Source organism: Phascolarctos cinereus, unplaced genomic scaffold (assembly GCF_003287225.1).
Source record: "Phascolarctos cinereus isolate Bilbo 61053 unplaced genomic scaffold, phaCin_HiC Scaffold_726;HRSCAF=1367, whole genome shotgun sequence".
Classification (NCBI taxonomy): domain Eukaryota; kingdom Metazoa; phylum Chordata; class Mammalia; order Diprotodontia; family Phascolarctidae; genus Phascolarctos; species Phascolarctos cinereus.
This window is the reverse complement of record NW_027556098.1, coordinates 274901930-274926713: the sequence shown is the minus strand read 5'-3', so window position 1 is coordinate 274926713 and position 24784 is coordinate 274901930. Positions and strand designations below refer to the sequence as shown.

General features: G+C 44.1%; 1 protein-coding gene across 1 annotated transcript in view; it reads right to left on the bottom strand.

Annotated features, from left to right (window-relative positions):
- Positions 1-24784, bottom strand: part of KIRREL3 (kirre like nephrin family adhesion molecule 3) — a 173956-nt gene that overhangs the window by 30384 nt on the left and 118788 nt on the right. The window contains exons 5-6 of the mRNA XM_021000632.2: positions 14702-14852; positions 5632-5737 (exon numbers count right to left, since the gene is read on the bottom strand). Coding sequence (XP_020856291.2) covers positions 5632-5737; positions 14702-14852 — 257 coding nt within the window. The remainder of the gene's footprint in view (positions 1-5631; positions 5738-14701; positions 14853-24784) is intronic.

Here is a 24784-nt window from a genome sequence, read left to right as displayed (position 1 = left end):
CCCTCTCTCTCTCTTCTCTCTCTCTCCTCTTTCTTTCCCTTCTCTTCCTCTCTTTCTCTTGAAACCCCTCCCCCTCTCCTCTTGCTTGCTAGTTTAGCCTTACCGTCTTCCCTAAAGGGACTTGCAGTAAGGGGTGGGAGGAGGGAATAATCAAGGGTGGAGGACACTGGGTGGTGAGTGGAGGCCCTGAGTCTGGGGTGACTGGGGAGCAGAAATAGTCAGGAATTGTATTTAGTGGTGACACAAGTCTAGCCCCTTCCCCAAACCTGGCTCCTCTTGGGCAGCAAGTTCCCCTCACCCCTCACCTCAGACAGCTTTGATTTGTCTTTCATTTTCCTTTCCCGTTTCCTGTCCTCAATCTATGAGCCTTGAGTTCAGTCAGTGTAGCACTTCCCCCACACCTGGCAGGAGGCCCGACAGGGGCCTAGTGATTTTCTGCGTTTGCCTGTCATCCAGGGACAGACTCACAATTAGTGCTTCCTGGGGTGAAGGGGGAGTGTGGCAGGAGGCTGTTGGGGAGGGCAGTGGCACTATGTGTGTGTGTGTATCTGTGTATATCTCTCTGTATGTATTTTATGACTGGGACCTCTGCTGCCCTCATCAGCACTCACAAGGAGCATATAGGCTTTGAGTTTCTGTTGAATGAATAATAATTCTCTATTCAGTCTTCATAGGAGAAGATGGGTTACCATTTTTACCTCCCTTCTCCCGAGGAAGGGAACCAGGCTGGCTTCTCCTTTCCTGAGTGGGGAAACAGAGTTAATGAGTGACCAAAAGACCTGGCTGAAGGTGAGGAAGGGAGATGTTCTTGGGTCTCCGGCCTGAGTTTTGGGTTCTAATTGTCTAATGTATAATTGAAGACGTTGTTAGCTTCCCCAGCCAATACTAGAACAGGTTGCTGATGCCAGTCTTTAAATGCCCCCTTGAGGTGGGCAGCAGCTAATAATAATAATAATTGCCAATATTTATATAGATTTAAAAATAATGTATATTATCTTACTTTGTTCTCAGAATAACCCTGCCACGTAGTTGCTATTATCCTCTTTTTAAAGGTGAGAGAACGGAGTCTAAAAGGGGTTAACTTGAGTGATTTACCCATGGTCCTACAGCTAGTGATTGAGTCAGAATTTGTACTCAAGGCTTCACAACTGCATATTTTACCTATCTGCCCTCTAATTAGTGTTTCATGAGGCTTCTGGGGAGAGCAGCAGGTGGGGATCAGCCCCTTGAGGTACTTGGTCCTAACCTCTCTGGGAGGAGGGGTTTTAAATCTTTCAGGGCTACGCAGCCTCCGTACCCTAAGACCATTTCTAATTCCTTCTTCCTTAGCCCTTTTCACTCTTCCTTTTCCCTTGTTCCTTCTCCCCTTCCCTTTCTGATCCCTCTTTTTCTTCCTTCTCTTTCTTCTTCTCCCAAACAATTTGTACCTGTGCCACATAAGGGCATAGGATATAGCCCAAGAATGTAAGGTTATAGCTCCTTGTCATCTCATGGCTTAGAGGTGAAAACAGAGCCTTTTCCACCCCCTCCAAATAATCAGATAAAGATTAGTAGTTGTTATCATAATGATGAGAGCAACTAATATGGGTATGGTGTTTTACAGTTTATAAAGTGTTTTCACATATATTATCTCATTTTAGACTGAGTAAGGAGCAATTAAGCACTCACTGAGGCAGAGAAACAATATTTAGTTATGAAGGCACAACACAGATAGGAGTAAAACACTTTCCCCTTCAAGCTCCCTCACCCCCTTCTTTTGTTCTCCTCTTTCTACTCTTTCCATTTCCCCTTTCTTCTTCCTCCTCCCATCTACTTACTCCCTCCTCTCTCCATTTCTCAGCTTAAACCATTCCCAATCAATGCTTCATTTGGTCTGAGCCAATATAAGAGGATTGATTATTTATATCAACAGAAACAAAAAAAGCTTAGTGTGTTATAAGGCACTCAGTCGGCTTCAAGTACCACCAAGTTGATTCTCCTGCCCCTCCAAGTCAGGGCAGAAAATGGCAGGGGGGTGTGGGCGTGGTCACAGAGAACAGAAGCAGAGAGTCACATGGACTGCTGAGGAAGGGAGAACGGAATATATTTGGATGAGAGGAAAGGTATCTTAGGATCCTCTCTGCTGAGGGTGCCAGCCTGCCCACCCAACTAGACTAGGCAGTTTTCCGCCCCTCCCTCAAGTCCCCTCCCCTGCCCAAGCATCTAATTTCCAGAGGAGGAAGAGATAGAGAAGAATGGGGAGTGGGCAAACCAGTTCACCCTATAGAATCTCGTAAAAATTTAGAAAAAATCAGTTGCTTGTGTGACCATACTTCCTTCCTCCCCAACATCTTCTGCCCTCCTGGAGAGGGAGACAGTCTAGAGTCCTTAGCACCGAGGGAAGGAGAGCAGAGTAAGTATGCCAAGGTATTGGGGTGGGGGGCACATCAAGGGCCTCTCCTCTCCCAACTTTCCCCACATCATCCACTCGAGCTCTGCCTAGGGATGGAGGTAGGGATCTGAAGGAGCCTTAGAGAGGACTGCTCCCAGCCCAAAGGGCCCCAAGCTATAGAGCTGGGGGCTAAGGACTGCAGAATTGATGGCAGAGGACAGAGATGGGGATGGAAGGAGGGGTAGGGAACCTGACCCAGGGCAGCCTACCCCATCTGCTAATTCTGTTTTTAGAGTAAGGGAGGGGGCAAAGGGGTCCTGTGTCTCTGCAAACTCAGCTTAGTGGCTGGGAATCCTGGAGACTTTCTTCTACCACCTTTGGGCCATCCTGGTCATCCTGAGGTGGGGGAGTGGGGCTTTGCCTGTGTCAATAGTGACGGGTCCTGGAATGCCCAGATGCCTGACAACAGACCCAGTTTCTGTGGCTGAAAAAGTCTGTAGGCACAGCAATAGCTAACATTTATATGGGGCTCCTACTATGTGCCAGGCACTGTGCTAAGCATTTTACTATTATTATCTCATTTGATCCTTACAACAGCCCTGGGAGATAGGAGCTATTATCCCCATTTAACAGATGAGGAAACTGAAGTTAAAATAGATTATTAGGGCCACACAATAAGTGTCTGAGGTGGGATCTGAACTCGGGTCTTCTAGACTTCAAGTTCAGGGCTCTTACCCACCAAACCCCCTACCTCCAATGACAGAGAAGGGAAATCAGAGGTCAGGGTGAGATCCAACTTAACACCCATAATCCTTCTAAATTGAAGTAAAGCTTCCTGCATTTCTTTTGGCCTGAATACTTCTGATTTCAGGAGGTCTTCCAAGTATATTGAAAGGATGTGGCGACTGATAAATGGGAGAGGAGGGGAATGGGGGAGTGGTATTAACTAGTGCCATGTTTAAGTAATGAGGCTGTCTTGACGACTGGAATTTAATAATAACAAGAACAACAGACATTTATTTACTCCTTTATGTACTTTATCTCATTAAAACCTTATGACAACCCAGGAGCTAAGGCTATTTATTATTGGTCTCATTCTGTAGATGTGAAAACTAAGTCTCTACTGAGGCAGCTAAGTGGAGTAAAGAAGCCCTGAATTCAAATCTAACCATAGACACTTTCTGGCTGTACAACCCTGGGCAGGTCACAGACCCTGATCTAATAATAACAGCTCACATTTCCATAGATTTAAGGTTTACAAAGCTTTCCCCTTACGACAATACTACAAGGCAGGGGCACAAGTACAATTGCTCCCATTTTCTAGATGAGGCAATGGAGACTCAGAGAATTATGGTGACATAGCTAATTGTCAGAATAGGTATCTCCTGCCTCCAAGTCACTAGATTATGCAGTCTCTCAAGCTCTCTGAGGGAATCAAGGAATTTTTATACTGGAAGGGATCTTAAAAGGTCACCTCTTCTGTCTTTTTTTTTTTAAGTTGCATCCAACTTTTTTTGCTCCATACTTCACATGCTTCAGTGGTAGAGGACCATAAGGAATAGAGGTATTTACAAAGTCCCCAATTAGGACTATGGGCCAGTGGACCTGAGGGTAGCCACCTGCCTTAAGAATTAAGAGGTTGTGTGGGTAATAGTGGGTCACCAGGGAAATGCCAGGACTATCTGGCCAGGCTAACATCAGATGCTTCCAGGGTAATGGGTGAAGACACTATACATGTAGTAGAATATATATAAGGTATACTTTGTATGCAACTCTAATATGGATGCTATTTATTATATGCCTTCATGCAACTGTTTCCTTTATCTGTGACCTGTGTGTGTATGAACTTGGAATTATTTCCAAATACAAGATATTATGCAATGTTTATATATTTACCTGTGTACCTAGTACAATTTGTAGGGGATGGTAAATTTTTTATGGGGGTGGAATGTAACAGACAGGTTCAATAGGGAAAGGATTACAATTCTCAGGATGTCTGAAGGCAGAGTACAAGTGTTCTTTGGAGGAAAGCAAAGATTCTATTTCCCATGAGTGTGTATCCATGGAACAGTTGTTGGTTGGAAGGATGGAGGCTTCTGGGAAATGAGGGAAAGAAAAGAAATCTCTGCTGGGTCCATAGTCAGACTGGATGTGGAGGAATGAACTGTGGACAGTGGGAAGATGGTAATTGCTTCTGTGCTAGTGAGGCAAGCTAACTTGGGAGATGTAAGGTTACATGGAGACCGGGATCAAGAAACTGGCTATATCCGGGGTCCCTTTCAAAGCCATGAGTGTTTGGAGAAGTTTGATTCCAAATCCTTGGTGGGGGTGGGGAAGGGAGGGTGGAAGGGTAGAGGGAAGGGCAGGAGGGGGTTTGATATTATACTCATTTGGACTGAGATCATTTTCTGTTGCTTTACTATTAATTTCTGGTGAAAAGTTTTAGAATCTCAGTGCTGCCCATTGTGGTTTAGCATGGTGAGTAACTGAATTTCTAGCCCCGAGTTTAAGCTGGCTCCAGCACACCTCTGCTCCATCCCACATTTTATACTATAAAATATGTGGCAGACATTGGGCTCAGGAAAGGTTGGTTGGAGATATCATACTGAATACCAGACTTTTGCATACTCTGGGAATCTTAAAGCTCTATAATTTAATAAGGGAATATATGTTTGGCTGGCCCTGTCTCTTGAGGACACAAGATGGGGAAGGGTGTCCAGAAGCCTAGAAGAACCAATAGGACCCATACTTGGAAGCCTGGCCTTGCATGGAATGCACATGGAACTGATGGAATGATAAAAGATTCCACTGTGGGTTTTCCAGGGCACATCAGCTTTGATCTGTTGACTATGTATACCCAGCTACATTTCTGAATGTGTATACTTGGGCAAGTATATATGTGGGATGGAGCAGAGGTGTGCTGGAGCCAGCTTAAACTCAAGAGAGCTGCTTGTTAAATTTTCAGTGTAATTATTTCATCTCGGAAATTGGCAAATGCTGATTTGCAATCAGGCCTTTATTTATTGTTTTGTTGATTGTCTAGACATAAGAACATGATTTAGAAAATGTTAATACTGCAGATCAAACTTTAAAGTGTGTCATGGGTACCTGTTCTTTCCCTGGTTATTAAACATTTACCAGCACATCCCTGACAGAGGTCACCTTTACCTGCCCAGGAGATGGTATGTGCATATATATATATATATATATTGGGAGAGAACAGGTGGTTGTTACCCAGGTGACCAGGTGGTAGCTCTTACCTGTACTGGGTGACTGCTGGGTTGGCCTTTGCAGAGCAGTGGAATTTGACATCATTATTTTCTAGCACTGGCTGCGGCTCCACAGACAGATTGACAAGGGGTGGATCTGCAAAGACAAGAATATGGTTAGGTTTGAGACAAAATGAGTAGTGGCTGCTATATGTAAGGGTCCAGGTTAGAGACTCCTTCTTTGCAGGATGGAGACATGAGCCTGGGATTCAACTGCAGGAAACATTTGTGTAGCTGCTGCTCCAGCAGCTGCCACATGACTGAAGAGACCCCTTTGTAGTGCATAAGGAGGAGGATTCTGGCAGGAAACCAGGACCCTTCCTTAGCAGAAAGGGGCTTAGGGGCTTGGCATTTAAATAGAAACTTTGGTCAGGAACTCACAGCTATAAGCATGGCCCATCTCCTGGCTTTTAGGAAGAATGGTTTACTTTCAGAAAGGGCTGTGTGTGTGTGTGTGTGTGTGTGTGTGTGTGTGTGTGTGTGTGTGTGTGTGTGTATGTGTGAACTCTGAGCCTCATTTACAGGCAAACTTTCTGCCTTTGAAATGTCTGTGTAACATCTAATATAATCAGTTTGGTGCATCTGTTAACTTACAAGTGACATTTACAACCTTTCATCAGTCTGATCATCTCCACTGAGTCCTTATTGGTGTCACAGGGCTCTTAGCTCCCTCAGCTACCTAGAGAATTTTCCCTTTACATGACGAGCAGTCAAAACTTGGAATGTTGAATGGGGTGGGAAGATAAACACACACACAAACACAGACAGAAAAACTTCAGGCAGACAGTTAAAAGCAAAATGTTTATCATTGGCTAGTTGAGTCTGACTCTTCATGACCCCATTTGGGGTTTTCTTGGCAAAGATACTGCAATGGTTTGCCATGTCCTACTCCAGCTCAGTTTACTGATGAGGAAACTGAAGCAAACAGGGTTAAGTGACCTGCCCAGGGTCACACTGCTAGTAGGTGTCTGAGGCTGGATTTGAACTCAGGTCTTTCTGACTCCAGGCCTGGCACTATATCCACTGTGCCACCTACTTGTCTCTACCCCTTCTCAAAGCAAGAGGACCCTGGTGGAAAATGTGATGGATTTGGCATCAGCAGACCCGACTGCAAATCCCTCCTGCCATTTTCTACCTGCATGACCTTAGGTAAGTTGCTCGTTTTCTCTTGACCTCAGTTTTGTCATCTATAAAACGAGAGGGTTGAGTAAGACAATCAGTAAGGTTCCTTCCAACTCTAAATTTATGGTTGCAAGAAAGACAGAAGGGAACTGAGTAAAAAGGATGGAGAAGAAATGAGAGGCAAGTTACAACAAAACAGAGATAGAGAGATAGGGAGAAATTGAAAGCTAAAGACCAAGAAAAAGATGTTAAGAGCTATGTAGATTTCCAATCAAAGTCAGAGAAAGAGAACACGGAGAGCTGAAGAACAACAGTATCTGCCTTTGAACCAGGAAGAAAACAAACAGTTATCCATCCTGGGCTAGTCAGCCACTCTCTCTGCCCCTGTCTCTGTCATCCTTTAGCTCTCTGTGTCCTATTTCTCTGACTTTGACAGTTCACATTTACAAAGCACTTCAGGGTTTACCAAGTGCTTTCTCCACAACAATACTGTAAATATATAACGGTATCCTTCCCATGTCATAGATGTGGAAACTGAGGCACAGTGATTTGCCTGAGGTTACAGTGATCAGGCAGGTGAGGGTAGGGTGGTGCCCACAGCTGAGCTAGATTTCTTTTCTCCCACAGAGGTTCATTTCTCCCAGACAAGCCTGAAAAATGACTGAGATGCCAGGGCATGGGAAGTGATTTTGTTCTTAAACCCAAAAAATTTTGTTGATACTCTTTGGCTTTGAACATCATTGTCATTTTTACTGACTCCCCCCCCCCCACATTTGTAATAAAAAGTATGCTAAAATATAATAAATTGACTTATAGCTATGTCAGAATATGTATACTTAATGAAGTGTAATCTCCAGGACCTTGGACTATTGCTGCCAAACCTTGCTTTGCCTCAGAAGTAACCAGGCAAAGAGTCAAAGGGCTGGACTTAGATCTCATTTTGTCTAATTTGCTAGTTTCACAGATGAAGAAACTGAGGCTCAATGGGTTTGAAGTGACTTGCCCAAAGTTACATGGTCAGTTGGTGGTAGAAGAAAGATTAGAACTCATTTCCAGCCTGGCTTCCTTTATGCTACCCCAAGTAGCATTTTACAGATGAGGAAACTGAGCCAATTTCCCCTTGGAAAATCCTATTCTGTTCACATCCAGTGTCCCACGGAAGAAGCAGGGCCCTTATCATTTTGAGGAAGCTATTGGGGGTGATCTGGAGGGCAGTCCTCACATCGTTGCTCAGTTTTGGCTGGAGTTTATCCCAGTGGCCTTGTCTATCTATTTATTTATTTATTTACTTATTCATTCATTCATTCATTCATTTATTTATTTATTTGCTAGGCAATGGGGTTAAGTGACTTGTCCAGGGTCGCACAGCTAGCAAGTATGAAGTGTCTGAGGCCGGATTTTAACTCAGATCTTCCTGACTCCAGGGCTGGTGCTCTATCTACTGTGCCACCTAACTGCCCCTAGCTTTGTCTATTTATCCAGCAGTTAGGCCATCCCCTAGTGATGTCCAAAGATAGACCACTTTGGCATTAGGGAAAAAGTCAACTCTCACAGCTGTGAGTTTAGGAGCTGTGTGAGAAAATTATTTATGCTGAAACTACATGGTGTGGGTGACTGTGGGCAGCTGGGAAAGACATTGGGATGTGGGAGGAGGAGGGAGGAGACCTAGCTCCCTGACTAGTAAGGGGTGAATCACCCTGGAGGAAATCTCTTCCCTTCCTCTCTTCCTATTTTTCCTACCTCCCCCTGACTCTGGCTGGGGACTATTTACCTTGGAAGGTGTCTGCCACCTGAAACGCCAACCCACCTGTCTTTTCATGGAGAATTATGAGACGAATTATAGGTATTTGCAATTTACTCTAATCTCATTTTAAAATGTGTAATTCAAATGACAATAGAGACAAGTAGAGTGATGAATACCAATGAGAGCAGTGCTCATAACCAGCCTAGATTGGCACAGGCTCTCCCAGGCCCCTTGCTGCCTTCTGATTCTGCCCTATCATTACCTAACAGCAGCTAATCACCTTCCTTTGTTTAGTATGAATCATGAGTCTCCTCATTGGGGTATGGCTCACTCATAAGAGATTTGGGGCTTTGATGCAGAATCCTCCCTATATACACTGAGACCCAAAGACTGGGGGTTTTACTCTTGATGTCCCTACCCCAACCCTACCATTGCCCCAGTTGGGGTAGGGTTGTGGTGGGCAAAAGCTTAATAACTGTTGCATTAATAATTATTATAATAAACCAAAATGTATGTTGCATTAGTGAACCAATAATGACTTCTTACAGTAATTGCAAGAATGAGATTGCCCGATTTAATCCTATTGAAAGCAAGCACTGGGTAAATGTGTTTGTTAATCTGAAATCAAGAATCTTCTGGGAAGCTCTCCCTGCTGTTCCCCTCTCCACCACTCAGTTATGACCCTTCCTCCCTTAGACCTCACATAGCATTCTGTTTGTGTTTTCCTTTTGTAATTACTAGTAATAATTTTGTACTGTAGTTATTTGTGTATATGTCACATCTCTCCACTACTCTGTAAGCTCCCTGAGGGCAGGGACCAGGTTTTATAGCTTTATTTACCCTTCAAATTGTACCTTTCTAGTGCCTGGCATAGTGTTCTATGTGCAGGAGGAAATTAATGAATATTTGTTGCCATTGAAATCTGACGTATCCAAGCAAGAACTATGTAAGTGCATTTATTAATCTCTATGAAAAGCATAAATAGAAAGAACATGAAGTTAGGACAGAAATGATAGCACAAGACTCAGTATCGTTTCACTTCATCTCATCTAAGCTAAGATAGTCAAAACGTCTTTGGAAAAGTGTAGTCATCACTAATGTGAAAATACGTTTAATAGGAATGTCTATTGTACAGCCTATATCAGATTGAGCACTGTCTTGGGGAGGGATGGAGGGAGGGGGAGAAAAATTCAAAACTCAAAAGCTTATGGAAGTGATGGCTGACAATTCAAAATATGTTAATTAATAAAAAAAAAAGAAAAGTGTAGTCAATTGTTTCGGAGCCACCATTTTGGGTTAGGCCCATGGCCTCTAGTCTTGAGGCTGCTTGAGCCCTCTTGTGTCAGGGCTGAGACATTGAAAAACTAGGGGTCAGTCGAGACCCTGGAGGTGCATTGGTCATTAGAAACTAGGCAGCCCAGGTCTCAGTCATAGACTAATCCTCATTTAGACAAGCAATGGAACTCTTGGAGTCCAGATCTGAAAGCGTGTGGTTGCTCTGATGCTTATGCATGGACTTTTCTGGCCACCAGGCTCTCACTTCCCTTCCTGTATTTCATGTTCCAGTTAAACTGGTCTTCTCTCTGTTCCTCACACATCTCCCAACTCCACATGTTTGCAGTGGCTGTTCCCCATGACTGGCACGTGTTGCCTTCTCACCTCTGTGTAATCGAACCCTTCATTTTCTTCAAGACTCAACTGAATCACTGTCTTCTCCACGAAGTCTTTCAGGATCCCCCCCAATAACTGGTGTCCTTTATCCCTAACCATCTAGTACTTGTCTCCCCTCAGGGAATGTCGGGATCTTTTCATTTTTTGCATTTGTATCTGAAGCTCCTAGCACCTTGCTTAGCACATAGGGGTCACTTAGTGAATGCTTTTTGATCGACTGATTGATTCATTCATTTGATTGGTCTCACAATCTACTCCATCCCATCATCCTCTCCCTCTCCATAGTTATCCTGATCAGCATTAACACATTGCCTCTTAGGTTCCTTTCTCCAGCCTCCCTGTTGCCTGAATTCCCCCTAATTCTGGTGGGTATGCCTGAGCTGTGCCTCCCTCAGCACTGAGTTATCTTGGTAAGATTTGCACAGCCACACCCGGGGCTCTGAAGCACCCCGACTCCTCTACTTTTTTCCTTCCCAAGGCGCAGGATATGAATTTTCAGGTGCCTGCTGGGCTTTAGCGGTATAAATAGTTTATGGCATATCCAACTATTAAACATGATTTTAATCCCACTTGTGATGTGGGCTGCATAACTCACAGGAGGGCAGCTTTTGATGTAGTTGGTGGAACCAGAATCATATCGAGCAGATGTTACAACTGTGAGTCTGCTGGTGTTTTCATCAGCAAAGGCTTGCATTTGAGGGGTGGGTGGTGTTTTCTGGTGGGGGAAGAGGGTTGTATTTTGGAGAGAGTAGGAGGAGGGTTGACTTTCTCACTCAGCAATTTTGCTGAACATCCTTTTGAAACTTGGCAGCTGGATGCAGTGTTCAGATGTGGTAAGGTGTCGGGGGTGTTGTGCATTCTCTCCCATTAGTCAATCTTGGGGCTTTGTCTTCCGTTGGGGTAACACATAAAAACCAAGGAAAACAAACAAATAAACAAACACATGGTTTTCCTGAGTTCAGATGTTTCTCCTTGGTTAACTAGAAACAAACATGAAGATTTGCAAAGGCAGTGCTGATCTAGTCTCTGGTCTCCTTGTTAACTGTTAGATGAGGGATTTAGGAAGGGATAGAGTGAGTGGGAAGTGAATATTTGAGAAGAAAAGATTTGGGAAGAGGAGACACAATAGCTGTCTTTAAGTGTCTGAAAGACTGTCACATGGAAGAGGAATTAAGTTAACTTTGCTTGGCCATGGGGTGCAGAACTAGGTGGAATGAGGGGCAATTGCAGAGAGATGAATGTAGCCTTGATGTTAGGAAAACCTTCTTAACAATCAGAGCTATCCACAGTGGAATGGGTGGCCTTGAGAGGTGGTGGGTTCCCTGGCTTGGAGGTCCTTGAACAGAGGCTGGATTTGCTGGGCTTATCATTTGCTTGGGTTTATCATTGCAGAGATTTCTTTCATGTCCTATTTGGACTACGTAGTAGCTGAGTTTCCTTCCAACTCTCAAGTTCTGTGATTTTGTCATTCTGAGTGAGTGTATATGTGTGGATGAGCACAATAAGATCAGGACTTCAGAAAGGCCTCATTGTCAAATTAGGCCTCCTTCCTCCCGGGCAGATTAAAATCTCTAAACTGTGGTTGATGCACCTGGTTTGGGATGCCTGCTATTCCTGTCATTAGTCAAGTCAGCAAGTGACCACATGGGTACAAAGAAAGGCAGACATGAATTCCAGTGACTTTGTGTGTATGGGGTAGCATTAGACATCTCAACAAATTCTGGAAGATACCAGGCCAGTGGGTAGTTCTGAGGGGCTAAGGCCTCCGCTGCTCTCTTTCTCACCCAGGGAGAGATATAAAAGGTACCGTCACTGGGCTAATACCTCACAGACCTGGGATACCTGACTGACTCCTAAGAATGTTGTACACTAGAGGGGTCCCCCTTCTGCCTCCCTTCACAAGCATGGTATCCTAGTAATGGGGATGTTTTGGGGATAGGCAGTATCTTTATCTACCCCAGATTAGGGAACAGGTCATTGCTCTAGGTTAAATCCTATGATTCTGTGGTTCTTAAATGTCATAAGGTTTCACAAGCAAGCTGAAGGCTTGTCTCTGTGGCCTATGGTCCTGGGAAGTACTTGTCCTCTGTGCTCCAAAGAAGGTGGTAGTGCCTATGGTACAGAGCTGGGACGTCAGATCACCTGGGTTCTAATTGGCACTTTGACCTCCATACCTCAGTCCAGCTGACTCATTTTTTACTTTAGTCTTAATGGTGGTGGGAGTAGGGCAGGGCAATGATTCTTACTTGGAAATCAATGGGCATATCAAAGCCTGGCAGTATCATCCCTCTTAACCACTGCCTTCTCCAGTCCTATGAAACATCTGTTTTCTGGGCCACCCTGTTAAACTGATCATCTCATTAGAGAACATTTAGACAAACAGTCTTTTAATAGTCGGATGGGCTATTAAGATGATGATGATCTTGTTTATGGGGGAGATTCTCCTCATATGATGGATAATGGGTTAGAGTTGAAGCCCTGCTGATTTTCTGTGCCTCTCCCTCCCAGAGCCACAGCTGCCAGCTACTAGAGGCCTGCTCGAGTAGCGTCTGGGAAAGAGAATTGGAATTGGAAGGCCTGGGTTCAAACCCCAGCTTTGCTGCTTCCTTGGGGAATATGACCTTGTGGAAATCACCTCACTTCTCACTTCTCTGGCCCTTTCTCTATAAAATGAGAGGTTTGGACCAGATAATCCTTTGGGTTTTTTCTGGCCTTAAATCTTAGAATCCTCTGTTTCTTAAACCCACCCACATTCCCATACCAGATTAGGGCTGATGTGTATGAAGGAGGAATGGCTCTGGGGACACTCTTTGTGGCTAGGAAATGAGGTGTAGTCATCTCCCACTGCTCTTTTGACCAGGTTTAATTTGAGGTTCAACGGGGATCATTTGTTTAGGGTGGAGGAATCTCTGTCCTTTGGCATTTAAGACTTTTCACTATGTGGCCCCTTCCTACCTTTCCAGTTGTCTTACATTTTTCTCCCCTTCACAAATGCTAAGTTTCAGTCAAACTGGCCCACTTGCTTCTCCTTGCACAGGACACTCCACCTTGTTCCTTGGTACTGCCTGTCCCCCATGCCTAAACGCTCTCCCTCTTCACCTCTACCTCTTAGACTTCCTGGCTTCCTTCAAGATTCAGCACAAACTCCACCTTCTACAGGAGGCTTTTCCTAGTTTCCTCAGCAATTACAGCCTTCCCATCTAAGGTTACTTTACATTTACTCTATATGTATCTTGAATGTACCTATTAATACACATCTTGTTTCTTTCATTAGAGTGTAAGCTCCTGGAGGGCAGGGACTATTTTTTCCTTTCCTTTTTTTTTTTTGTATCCCAAATGCACAGTGTCTGGCACACAGTAAATACTTAATAAATGTAGGCTTATTGATTGATCAATGGTTCCAATGGTATCATGAAGGCAATGTCTTAATTTGCACATAAATTGGATTTGAGTGAGGCAGAGCTGTGCAAAGTGGTCAGCCTCACTCTCCCCTCCAGAGTCACTGAAGTCCAGTAGCAAGACCCAAGTCAAGATGACTGGCAATGGCCTGGGGTGCAGTGGGTGACCTTGTAATTTTTTTAAAGCTCATTTTTTTCTTTCAGACATAAGATATTCAATCAATCAATATGTGTCAAAAGCTAAGTGGAATCATGGTTATCCTTGCTTGGAGAAACAGCTGAGCTTTGAAGATCCTTTGATGGATGGTAATTCCTATGATGGTATGGATGAAAATCTAGATCTCAGGTTAGGAAGGAGCCTAGAAAGAGAGGATATGAGGCCTGGGTGCCTCCCAGACAGAGTGGGAAGAAAAGAAATGCTTAAGTAGGTCAAGGTGATAAAACCTATTATGAAGATGGAGCTCCCCTTCTCAGTAGCCAAGCTTCACCAAAAGGCCCAAGTTATGGTATAATAAAACCCAAGTGATATCTACTATAATCTAGAACTCAAGCTGTATCTTCTGTCTGTCAGAGACCAAATTGTGTTTTTCTAGACTAGGGAATTACAGTTCTAGACTTTAGTGACCTGAGCTGATCTCTGTAATGTCTGGAACCTACCTCGTGTCCCTATAGGTCAATTTATGTCAGCACAGAACCTAGAATGGTTCTATGAATTAGAATTGCCTAAATTCTAATTCTAGAATTACTTAGAATTGTGATGTCCTAACTGATATTGCTGTGTAGATTATTATTAAACTAATTTCATGTAAAACATGAAAATAGGAACATATGTATTACAAAGAGCAGAAGACCTCAATCTCAACTCTGATTTTGTTTTTTCCTACGTGATCTTAAATAAGTCATCTCTCAATTGCAGTCATGTAAATATTGCTTAGCCAGCTATTGACCCACAAACTAGTTTTACCAGTCACTTTTCTGTGTACAGGAGGGGCATGAATAGCAAATGTCAACATTGGCTATGGGTAAATTGGGAACAAACTCTTTGTGTGACAGTGAACTAGATCATCTGGCCCTCCACCTTTGACTGGCAAGCCTTGGTGGGGCCTAGGCACAAAGTAGCACTCACGCTGGATGTCGATAGTGACCGAGGTCTCCTTCCCCCCAGGGATGGCTTTGTTTGTGGCTCTGCACACGATGCGCTGTCCATTTTCCACATCGGTAGGTGAGACAAAAAGGGTACTCACAATGCTCTCCCGCTTTCCATCCCGAAGCAGGGTCTAGATGAGGTAAGGAAAAGGAAAGGAAGATAGGACACTGGTTATTCTAGTCTGGAAGCCATGAGGGCTAAGAAGTGAAAGAGGCTGATGCTGGGCTGTTCCATTTCAGCAGAGGTGAGGATGTAGCTTTCGGTGTAGGCTGGGAGGGCAGTGGTGTTCAAAGGAAAGACATGAGATTTGGAGTCAGAGGTTCTGACTTTAAATTCCAGCTATGCAACTTACTAGCTATATGACCTTGGAAAATTCAGTTCAATTCAACAAGCATTTAAAAGTCTGCTGGGTGCTGGTATTGAAGACAAAAAGCCAAAAATTAAGCACTTCATATCGTTGAGGAGCTTATATTCTACTGGGAGGGCAAGTCAATCCTTCTTTCTGAACCTCAGTTTCTTCACCTGTAAAATGAAGGAGTTGGACAGGCAGCCTTTCAGCTCCCTCCTCGCTCTAAATCTATGATGATCCTGTGAGCCTAGGAGCCCTCAGCTCCTTGTCTGACTGAGTCTGACCCATATAGGGATAAAGACAAGACTGCTAAGTCAAGCTCTTCATTTGTTGTGAAAACTGCCATGGGTCTAGGTTCCCGCAGTGCACAAGAAATCAGACTGACCTAAAGGAAACCAGTCAGAATGTCATACTCCTTCTGTTTGCTTTTCTTGGGCCTATGTGTTGGTCTGGGTTTTTTACCTTTTTGTGGGTCATGGCCCCCTTTGGATATCTGGTAAAATCTTTTAGATTGAAATAAAGATGTATTTTTTTCCCATTCAAGTTTACAGATCTCCTGAAATCTACCCATGCATTCCTTGGGGGTACACAGCTCCCAGGTTAAGAACCCTTGTGCTGAGGGAACCACTAAGTATGTTGTACGCAGATACTTTGTCTTTTAGGCCTGTGTTCTAGATCACTCTGTGACACCCAATCTGGGCAATCTTTTCCTGCATAGAACCTAGGAGAAGTGAAGAAGTGTGTGATTCAGATACAAGACTGAACTGATATTCTCATTGGTGATTGCATTCTGCTGGTACACACTGAAGGATGTATGTGTGAAAGGGGATTGGACAGGGAAGGGTAGCACTGACCCTCTACCCAATCTTCCTCTCACCTAGTCCCAATGCATAGCTGAGATCCCAAAGCTCTATGCTTTCTCTGGAATGTGTTATGGACTGACTCATTCATACTCTCCTGCCAGCTTCACTGAAACAAGAGCTGTAACTAGTAATTTTGTCACCCAGGGCAAGCAATAATACAAATTCAGTTGAGGCTCTATGGGAAGAGAGAGAGCCCAGACACTGCCTCATGATGGGGAGAAAGGGATGCAGGGATTCCTCAGAGTCACTGTTGGGAAGGCAGTGGCTGGATGGGGCACGCCGGGAAGGAGCTCACCTGCAGTTTAACAGCTGGGGGGCAGAAGCCTGCCATTTGGTAGTTTCTTATTTGAATTAATTATTCTTGTTAGCTTTGTGCTAAGGTTAGTTGTTCCCATCTTTTTCTTTCTTCTTTCTTTCTTTCTTTCTTTCTTTCTTTCTTTCTTTCTTTCTTTCTTTCTTTCTTTCTTTCAGTTGCTCCCTTCTGCTGAAGGAATACACATGCTATCATTGCCTCTAAATTTTGGGGCCCTAGGATAAATTCCCTATGACACCATCTTAGTTATTGATATGATAGAATCAGAACACACTGTCACCACAATTGCTGGTGACTTTTCCTTTCACGTTCCCTTGATTATTCTTCTCAGGTCAGTCTTTCAACCTTTATACCAACACCAGCCCTAAAACTACTTCCTTCCTCCTAAATTTGTTGTTCAGTCATTTTCAGTCATGCCCAAAACTTTGTGACCCCATTTGGGGTTTTATTGGCCAAGATGCTGGAATGGTTTGCCATTTCCTTCTCCAGCTCATTTTACAGATGAGGAAACTGAGACAAACAGGGTTAAGTGACTTGCCCAGAATCACACAGCTACTCAGTGTCTGAGGCCAGATTTGAACTCAGGAAGATCAGTCTTTCTGACTTCAGGCCCAGCACTCTATCCACTGAGCCACCAGCTACCTCAATACCCTAGTGGAATTTTAGGTACCTGCCTCTCTTGAAATCCTGGGGGGAGCAGCCCATCATATCCTCCTGTTTTCCATCATTGTCCCACAGCTGAGCCCAATAATAGAAAGCATAGAAGTGGGTTACAGTTTGTGGAAAATGTTGGCAAGACCAGTGAGTTGTCCCTTTTAATATCTCACCTCATCATCTCACTTTCTATAAGGTTCTTATTTCTTCAAAGTGCTTTCACTTGCAATATTTTTGGGAACCTCCAGACCCCTTTGTGAGGTAGGCAAGGTTGCTCTTACCCCCCATTTGAAAGATGAAGAAGCAATTAAATGTGCTCCTTATTACTGGTGTGATCTGGGGCAAGCCACTTAAACCTCTGGGCCTAGTTTCTTAATATGTAAAATGATGAGGTTAGACTAGATGACCGATTAAGATCCCTCCCAGCTCTAAAAACCCTGTGATTTAATCCAGCAAATTCATTAAATGCTAATTAAGTGGGAGAAACTTTCCCATCCCTTCTTGTTCTGTACTTGGTGGAGATGGAGAACAGATGGACATGAAGACCTTAGTGTGGTATCACTTAGCCTACTTCCTTTACCAAATCTTAAAGATTCTTTTCCTCAAATGACATGTTATGAGCCCCTATAAAACAGGCCAGAATAGCCCTCCTGCCATTAGGTCACCAATAGAATTTGCAAGAGCTAGGCTGATGTTATTCCCTTGATTTCACCCAGGGGAAGCACTCTAGGTGGAGACCTCTATCCCCTAGGCCCTCTAGGGAGGGGAGGTACCCCATCATTCCATGGGGCTGGCCTGATTAGCCTCCTCGTGGAGGACAATGCAGAACTGTTGTCTCAGAAGAGCTGAGATGCTGGGGCTGGAGAGGGGAGAGCATCACTCAGGTCTAAGCTGGAGCCCAGATCACATTAACACATTGGCTTGGGCCTCCTCAGCAGACAACACACAGGCTATAAATAGCTAAGCGATAATAAGAATAATTTCCTGCTTGGAAATAAAACTCTCTCTCTCTTGTGTGTGTGTGTGTGTGTGTGTGTGTGTGTGTGTGTGTGTGTAGAAAGGTTGTTTTCTTTCTTCGCCCCCATTTCTTTTACTTTGCCTTTTCGTTTTGCTAACAAGAGACATTTGCATAAGTTTGACTCTGCCAGGAGTTCCTTCCATTGATCTCTCCTGGATTCTGCCGAGAAGAGGAAAAGGGGCAGGACTGGGTGCTGGTAGGAGTGGAACAACGAGGCCTCAAGCCACTAATTAGGCCCCTGGCTGCTTCTCCCACCCATTGGTGATTCTCTGCCTTGGAATGATGATTAATGGCATATTTACTGTGTCCGGGCATTTGCTTTTCTGGGAAATAAAAATTCTGGTTCAAGTCTGTTTGTTGCATCTAATTAGAGAAAAAGGGAGATGTGTTCATTAAACAAGGACAAAGGACAGAAGAAGGAATGCAACCCAGGAAGAAGGCTAATCTGTTGATGGATGCCCCCCACTCACCAAACACACACATTCCCACATACCTGGGCCTCCCTAGGGAACTCATCTTTTCTTCTGATTTCCTGAAGTAAGGAGGATGGCCAAGGGCATCTAAAGTGTTACACCACAGTGGATGCAGCCCAGGTGGAAATTTGGCAGGCTAGGATAACTGCCTGATTGCACAAGATCTGTGGGACTTTGTGGGAAGAAAAACAGAGATTGGGGCATTTGAGGAGAGGGGCTGAGGTGGGGAGGGTTCTGGGGTGGGGTGATGAAAGGCCGAAGCTAGAGGCAAGCTATGCATGGGATTATTCTCTCTTTATTCTTCTTATTTCTTCTCCATTGTCTTTGTTGCTTTCCTTGTCCTTTTCTTTCTTTTGATAAAAAAATGGAACCCATGAAAATGGGTTTCAGGAGCCTGTAGGGTATGCCCCTTTGAAATAAAGATCACTTGGGGAGTACTGGAGCAATACAGAGGAAATTAAGTTGATTTTCATGCTGGGAGATTATGACACATGATATTATTTTGGATTCCTATGTAATTTCATGGGTTGGTGTATTTGTACCACCTAGACACTAAAGTTCAGGAGGAAGGTCTCCATCTCTTTGGTAGATGCTCCATGGAGATTAGATAAGAATCACATCAGAGAAGGTAGGGAGTGGTTCTGCTGTCCATTGGAGGAAGAAGCTTCCATCTTAGAAATCATAGAGCTGCCAAAGCACATCATTTACTATTTTAGAGGGAAAAACCATTGATAGCACAGAACTCTTCCTTCATCACACTGAGGCACAGAATGTTAGGGCTCCAGGGAAGGCAGTTTGGGAGCTGCCAGTATAGTCTGGTCTTCCTTTTTTCTTTCTCCACTTGTCCAATTCTCTCCCCTCTTCTGTCTACTCTTTTCTTTTGTCTTTTTCTTCCCTTTTTTCTAGTTTCCTCTTCACCCTCCTCTTTTCTCCCTTCTTTCATTTCCTGGGAGTGAGTCTGATTTTTTAGGCACCCTAGGGACATGGAGTGGCCACCCTCCAGCTTCAGAAAGGTTCATTAGCATGTAAATCAGCTTTGGGTTAGGAAGGGCATTAATTATTAGACTCTAGTTAGAGGATTTCTTTTTACTCTGCTACTATTGCACTGTCAGAAGAGCCACACTGCTAGAAGGCTGCAACTGCTCCCACTCTGACGTGTGTGTGTGTGTGTGTGTGTGTGTGTGTGTGTGTGTGTGTGTTGGTGGGAGGGTGGAAAGGTTGTTTTGACTTTGACCAGGCCTCTTGGCTTCCTTTCCCTCTGACAGGCCTGGGCAATGTCCTGAATACCAGAGGCCTAACTAGTAGGGGGCCACTAAAGCTTTGCCCTGGGCTCCTGACATCTGGGGGTGGGACTTACTTTCTGACTGTGATGATCTTTTGGTCCACTGTCTGTGCTCCCTCACCTGGACCTAGGCCCTCTCTCCACCACTGCTTCTGTCCTCCCAACACACTCAGAGCCAAGGTCCTGTCTGTGGCACTTTGGGCCTTGCCTTCCTAGTACCCCTTCTCTGCCTCCTTCTAGGGGTTAGGGAGTTAGGAGACATCAGCTCTGCTACAGGGGTAAAGCCTGGACTCTCTTAAGGACTGAACACCCTCTTTTATGATATGATTGCACCTGGGGTGGTCTATCTTCTGCCTCACTCTCCCTCTCCTCCCTCAGCACTGTATTTTCTCTGGATACAAGTAGTCCTAGTTGTAGCTGTAGGTGGACAGAGCTCTGGGCCTGGAGTCAGGAAAACCCTAGTTCAAATCAGCTTCAGATACTTACTAGCTGTGTGACCTTGGGTAAGTCTCTGTTTGCCTCAGTTTACTCAATGGTAAAATAGAGATAATAATAGCACCTACCTCCCAGGGTTGCTGTGAGGATTAAATGAGATGATATTTGTAAAGCACAGTATAACACCTGGCACACAGTAGGTGCTATATAAATGCTAGCTATTATTACTATTATCGTTAGATTTGATGATGGCCAAATTCCATTCTAGCCCACACAGTCACAGAACATTAGAGTGTAAACACACTTCAGAGATTATCGACTCCATGTCCCTCGTTTTACAGAGGAAGAAACTGAGGCCCTGGAGAGATGAGGTGATTTATTCAAGGTCGCTGCCAGACATGTATACACATACATGTATTTAATTTCATTCCATTAATTCCACTTACTATGTGTGCCTGTGCTAAGGACCAGAGCTAGAAAGTGTAATAGGGTTGTTTCTGCTTATTAGGAGCTTGTAATCCAGGAGTGTATGTGTAAAGTGTGTGTGTGTGTGTGTGTGTGTGTGTGTGTGTGTGTGTGTTTCCTCGAAGTCTGCAAAGTAATCTCCTTCATGAAGCCTCTGATGATCACAGTCCACATCAATCTCTTCCTCTTAAAATCCTCTAGCACTCAATCTATATATGCCATTTTATATCAAATGAAATCTTGTGTATAAACCTTAAAATGCTTGGCAAAAGCCAGTTACTATTCTTATTGTATTTAAAGACCCCTACTAATGGTTTCATGTATATCATTGCTCAGCTAGACCGAAAGCCCCTTCAGGACAGGGATCATGCAACAAACACTTCCTTTCTATTCCCTCTGGCGTTCCTAGAGATAGGATTGGCTGGCCAAGCCAGAGGAACCAAGAAAAACACAAGTGACATCACCAGGGCCTGGACCACAGCTGTTGGACTTCCTCTCCTTAAAGACCCCTGGGCCTCTGATGCTTTTGAGAATGAGCACCCCCTTCAGGGCCACACAAGGGCAAACCCAAACTTCTCCACAGTCATGAGGCCTGACTCAGGGTATGAGTCAGCATGAACAGTGGAGCCCCCAGTGAGTTTCCATCTTATGGACTGCCCACAGGCTACTAGGCAAGTCCCTAGTCTGGCAATCCCCAGTAGCCTCCTGGGCAGGAGTCGGGGAATGAGGAAGTGTGCCTTCATTAAAGGGGGTCATGGAGCAGATGCCAGGGGCTTTTAGTGGCTACCAAAGGAACATCTTTTTTGGTGGTCTATTCCCAGGGCTCCATTTTCTCTCCCAAATCTCTTCTTACCCCAGTGTGGCAATCATCGGGGAGTTTGCTTCTTCTGGTCCACAGGTGAGATACAAAGGGGGCTGGGGCTGGGGGGCATGGGAGCAGAAGGGGAATACACAGCTGAGAGGGCTGTGGTGATTGGAGTTAGTTCCTAAAGATTACATTGTAGTGATCAGATCCCTAATTAATTTCATAGGAGTCAGTGCTGGCAGGGAGAGGACCACCCTCCATAGCTCCTAATTAGCACCGGCCCTGAGAGCCCTCTGGGTAAAGATATTGGTATGGGGAGGAGAGGGGTGGATTTACTTGAGCAACATCTTGTGTCTGTCCAGCCAGCTATGGGGACTTCTAGGGCTGGTGAGGCTGGAGGCTTGGGTCTGAGATGACCAACCTCTGTGGACCATTCCAGAGGGTTACTTTACTGGGTGTATTTGCCCTGTAGCCTGTGGACTAATCCTCTCCAGCCCATATCAATCTCTTGCTGCTCCAAACTCTAACATTATTGGTACCATTTTTTTTTTAAAGACCAGACCTGTGGCTTTGCTTGTATATCACACTCCCAATGAGGAAACTCTGTCTACCAGCCAACACCTGCTCTGCAATTTATAGGAGTCTCAGAGAGTTGCTCTGGGCTTGAAGAGGGTGAGTGACTTATTCAATGTCACACAGCCAGTATGTGTCAGAGGCAAGTTTTCCTGGCTCCAAGGCTAGCTCTTAATCCACCAGACATCACCACCTTTCCATCTGTTACTTGTATTAAATGTATATGTCAGCTACGATCCTTATTTGATTGTCTTGCTACTAATTTCATTTGTGTTAGTTTTGTCTTCTCAGCTGAAGTATAATGGACAGGGCGCTGGAGCCAGGAACCTGGGTTTAAATCCCAGGTCTTCTACTTACTGTGTGTTGTTGTTCATTTGTGTCTGACTCTCCATGACCCCATTTGGGGTTTTCTTGGCAAAGACACTGGAGTAGTTTGCCATTTCCTTCTCCATCTCATTTTTAAAGATGAAGAAACTGAGGCAAACAAGGTGAAGTGACTTGCCCAGGGTCACACAACTAGTACGTGTCTGAGGCTGGATGTGAACTCAGAAGATGAGTCTTCTTGGTTCCCAGCCCAGTGCTTTATGCCTCTGCTACTTACTAGCTATGTGATGTTAGGCAAGACATTTAATTTTCTTATGTCTTTCTTCATCTGTAAAATGGAAGTAGAGTTGCACTACATAAGCTCAGGGATCCTTTCTGGCCCTAAGTCTTGGATGGATATAATTGATTGGAAAAGCCTATGTTTGTGAGCACTAACAGCGGAAGCTCCTTTTCTTGAGAAAGGCTTGAGCTGTGCTTGGGGTGTGGAGAGAAAGCTGGTTTCTTTGGGTCTGACCCTGAGGGGTGATCAAATGCAGACCCCAGATCATGGCCTGGTGGGAAACCAAACCAAAGGTGATTCCGAATGCATCCTCTTCTCTCTTCTCTTGCCTTAGCATCTCTGCTCAGCAAGTATCCCTTCCTCCTCCTCCTTCTAAGGAGATCAAACACTCTTCTGTCACCTCTCCTCCCACTCTCTTATCTATTTATTTGTTGGCATTTCGGATGATAATGCCACTGCCAACTTCAAGGCCCAGAAGCTCAGATGAAAACACATGGAAGGGTATGCTCATTCTCAGACAGTCTGATGATGCTGGCTGTCTGGAGGAAAAGGAGAAAGAAAGCAAAACCAACACGGAGACCTTGGAAGGCTATCTTTGATGTTTTTGCATGTAAGCACCCACTTCAGAGACACAAGAAGGAAAACCTAATGAATCCGTAGGATGGCGAGGTCAGATGAATACATGGCTTGTACCTGGAAAGAGAAATATGGAGTCTCCAGCCCCTGGTGGTTCTTCCTTTCCTTGAGCCCCTATTTCATCTCTCAGTTACATGTCACCTCATCACAGATCATCTTGTCACATCTCTCTCATAACAACTCACATCGCTAGTTAAATTTTTACATATCCTTGCCGGCTCAATTCAATTCAACAGATGCTTGGAGTATTAAGTACTATGTGCTAGGCACTGTGTAAAGCATGGGGCATACACAGACAAAAATGAAACAGTTCCTGCCTTTGAGGGGATCATGTTATATTGGGAAGAAACAATTTGTACACTGATGATTTAATACAAAATTTATGCAAAGTGATATCAGGGTCAGGGAGACAACTAACAATTGGGCAAATCTTCTGGAAAGGTTTCTTTTAGGAGGTAGCACTTTAGCTGAGCATTGAAAGGAGCTGAAGATTTCAAGATGGAGAGATAAGGAGGGAGAATACTGGAAAGTGATGGTGGGGGGGGGATAGGCTGGGCAAACGTATGGAGAGGGAAATGACAGGTATGGGGAAAAACATATAGGCCAGTTTGGCTGGGACAGAGAGGTAATAAAGAGGAGAAATATGAAATCAGTCTGGAAAGATAGGTTTGAGACAATTTGTGAAGGACTTTCAATGCCAAACAGAGGAACTGATATCTGATCCTAGAGGCAAGAGGGAACCATTGGAACTTCTTCAGCAGGGGAGCGAGTAACATGGTCAGATCTGTGCTTTAGAAATATCAATCTTATCAAGGGAACTAATGAAAAGAAATGCAGGGAACGGTGGCCTAGCCATGCCAGATCTTAAATTGTATTATAAAGCAGCAACCATCAAAACTGCTTGGTACTGGCTAAGAAATAGAGTGGTGGATCAGTGGAATAGGTTAGATGTGTAAGACACAGTAGTCAATGACTATAGTAATCTACTGTTGGATAAACCCAAAGACCCCAGCTTCTGGGATAAGAACTCACTATTTGACAAAAACTGCTGGGAAAACTGGAAAAGAGTATGGCAGAAACTAGGCATAGACCCAAATCTCACACCATATACCAAAATAAAGTCAAAATGGGTACGCAATTTAGATATAAAGCTGATACTATAAGCAAACTGGGAGAGCAAGGAATAGTTTATCTGTCAGATTTATGAATGGAAGAATTTATGACCAAACAAGAGACAGAGAACATTATGAAATGCAAAATGGATAATTTTGATTACATTAAATTGAAAAGTTTTTGCACGAACAAAGCCAATGCAACCAAGATTAGGAGGGAAGCAGAAGACTGGGAAAGAATTTTTACAACCAATGTCTCTGATAAGGGCCTCACTTCTAAAATACATAGAGAACTAAGTCAAATTTATAAGAATACAAGTCATTCCCCAACTGATAAATGGTCAAAGGACATGAACAGGCAGTTTTCATATGAAGAAATTAGAGCTATCTATAGTCATATGAAAAAATGCTCTAAATCATTATTGATTAGAGAAATGCAAATCAAAACAACTCTAAGGTACCACATCACACCTAAACAGA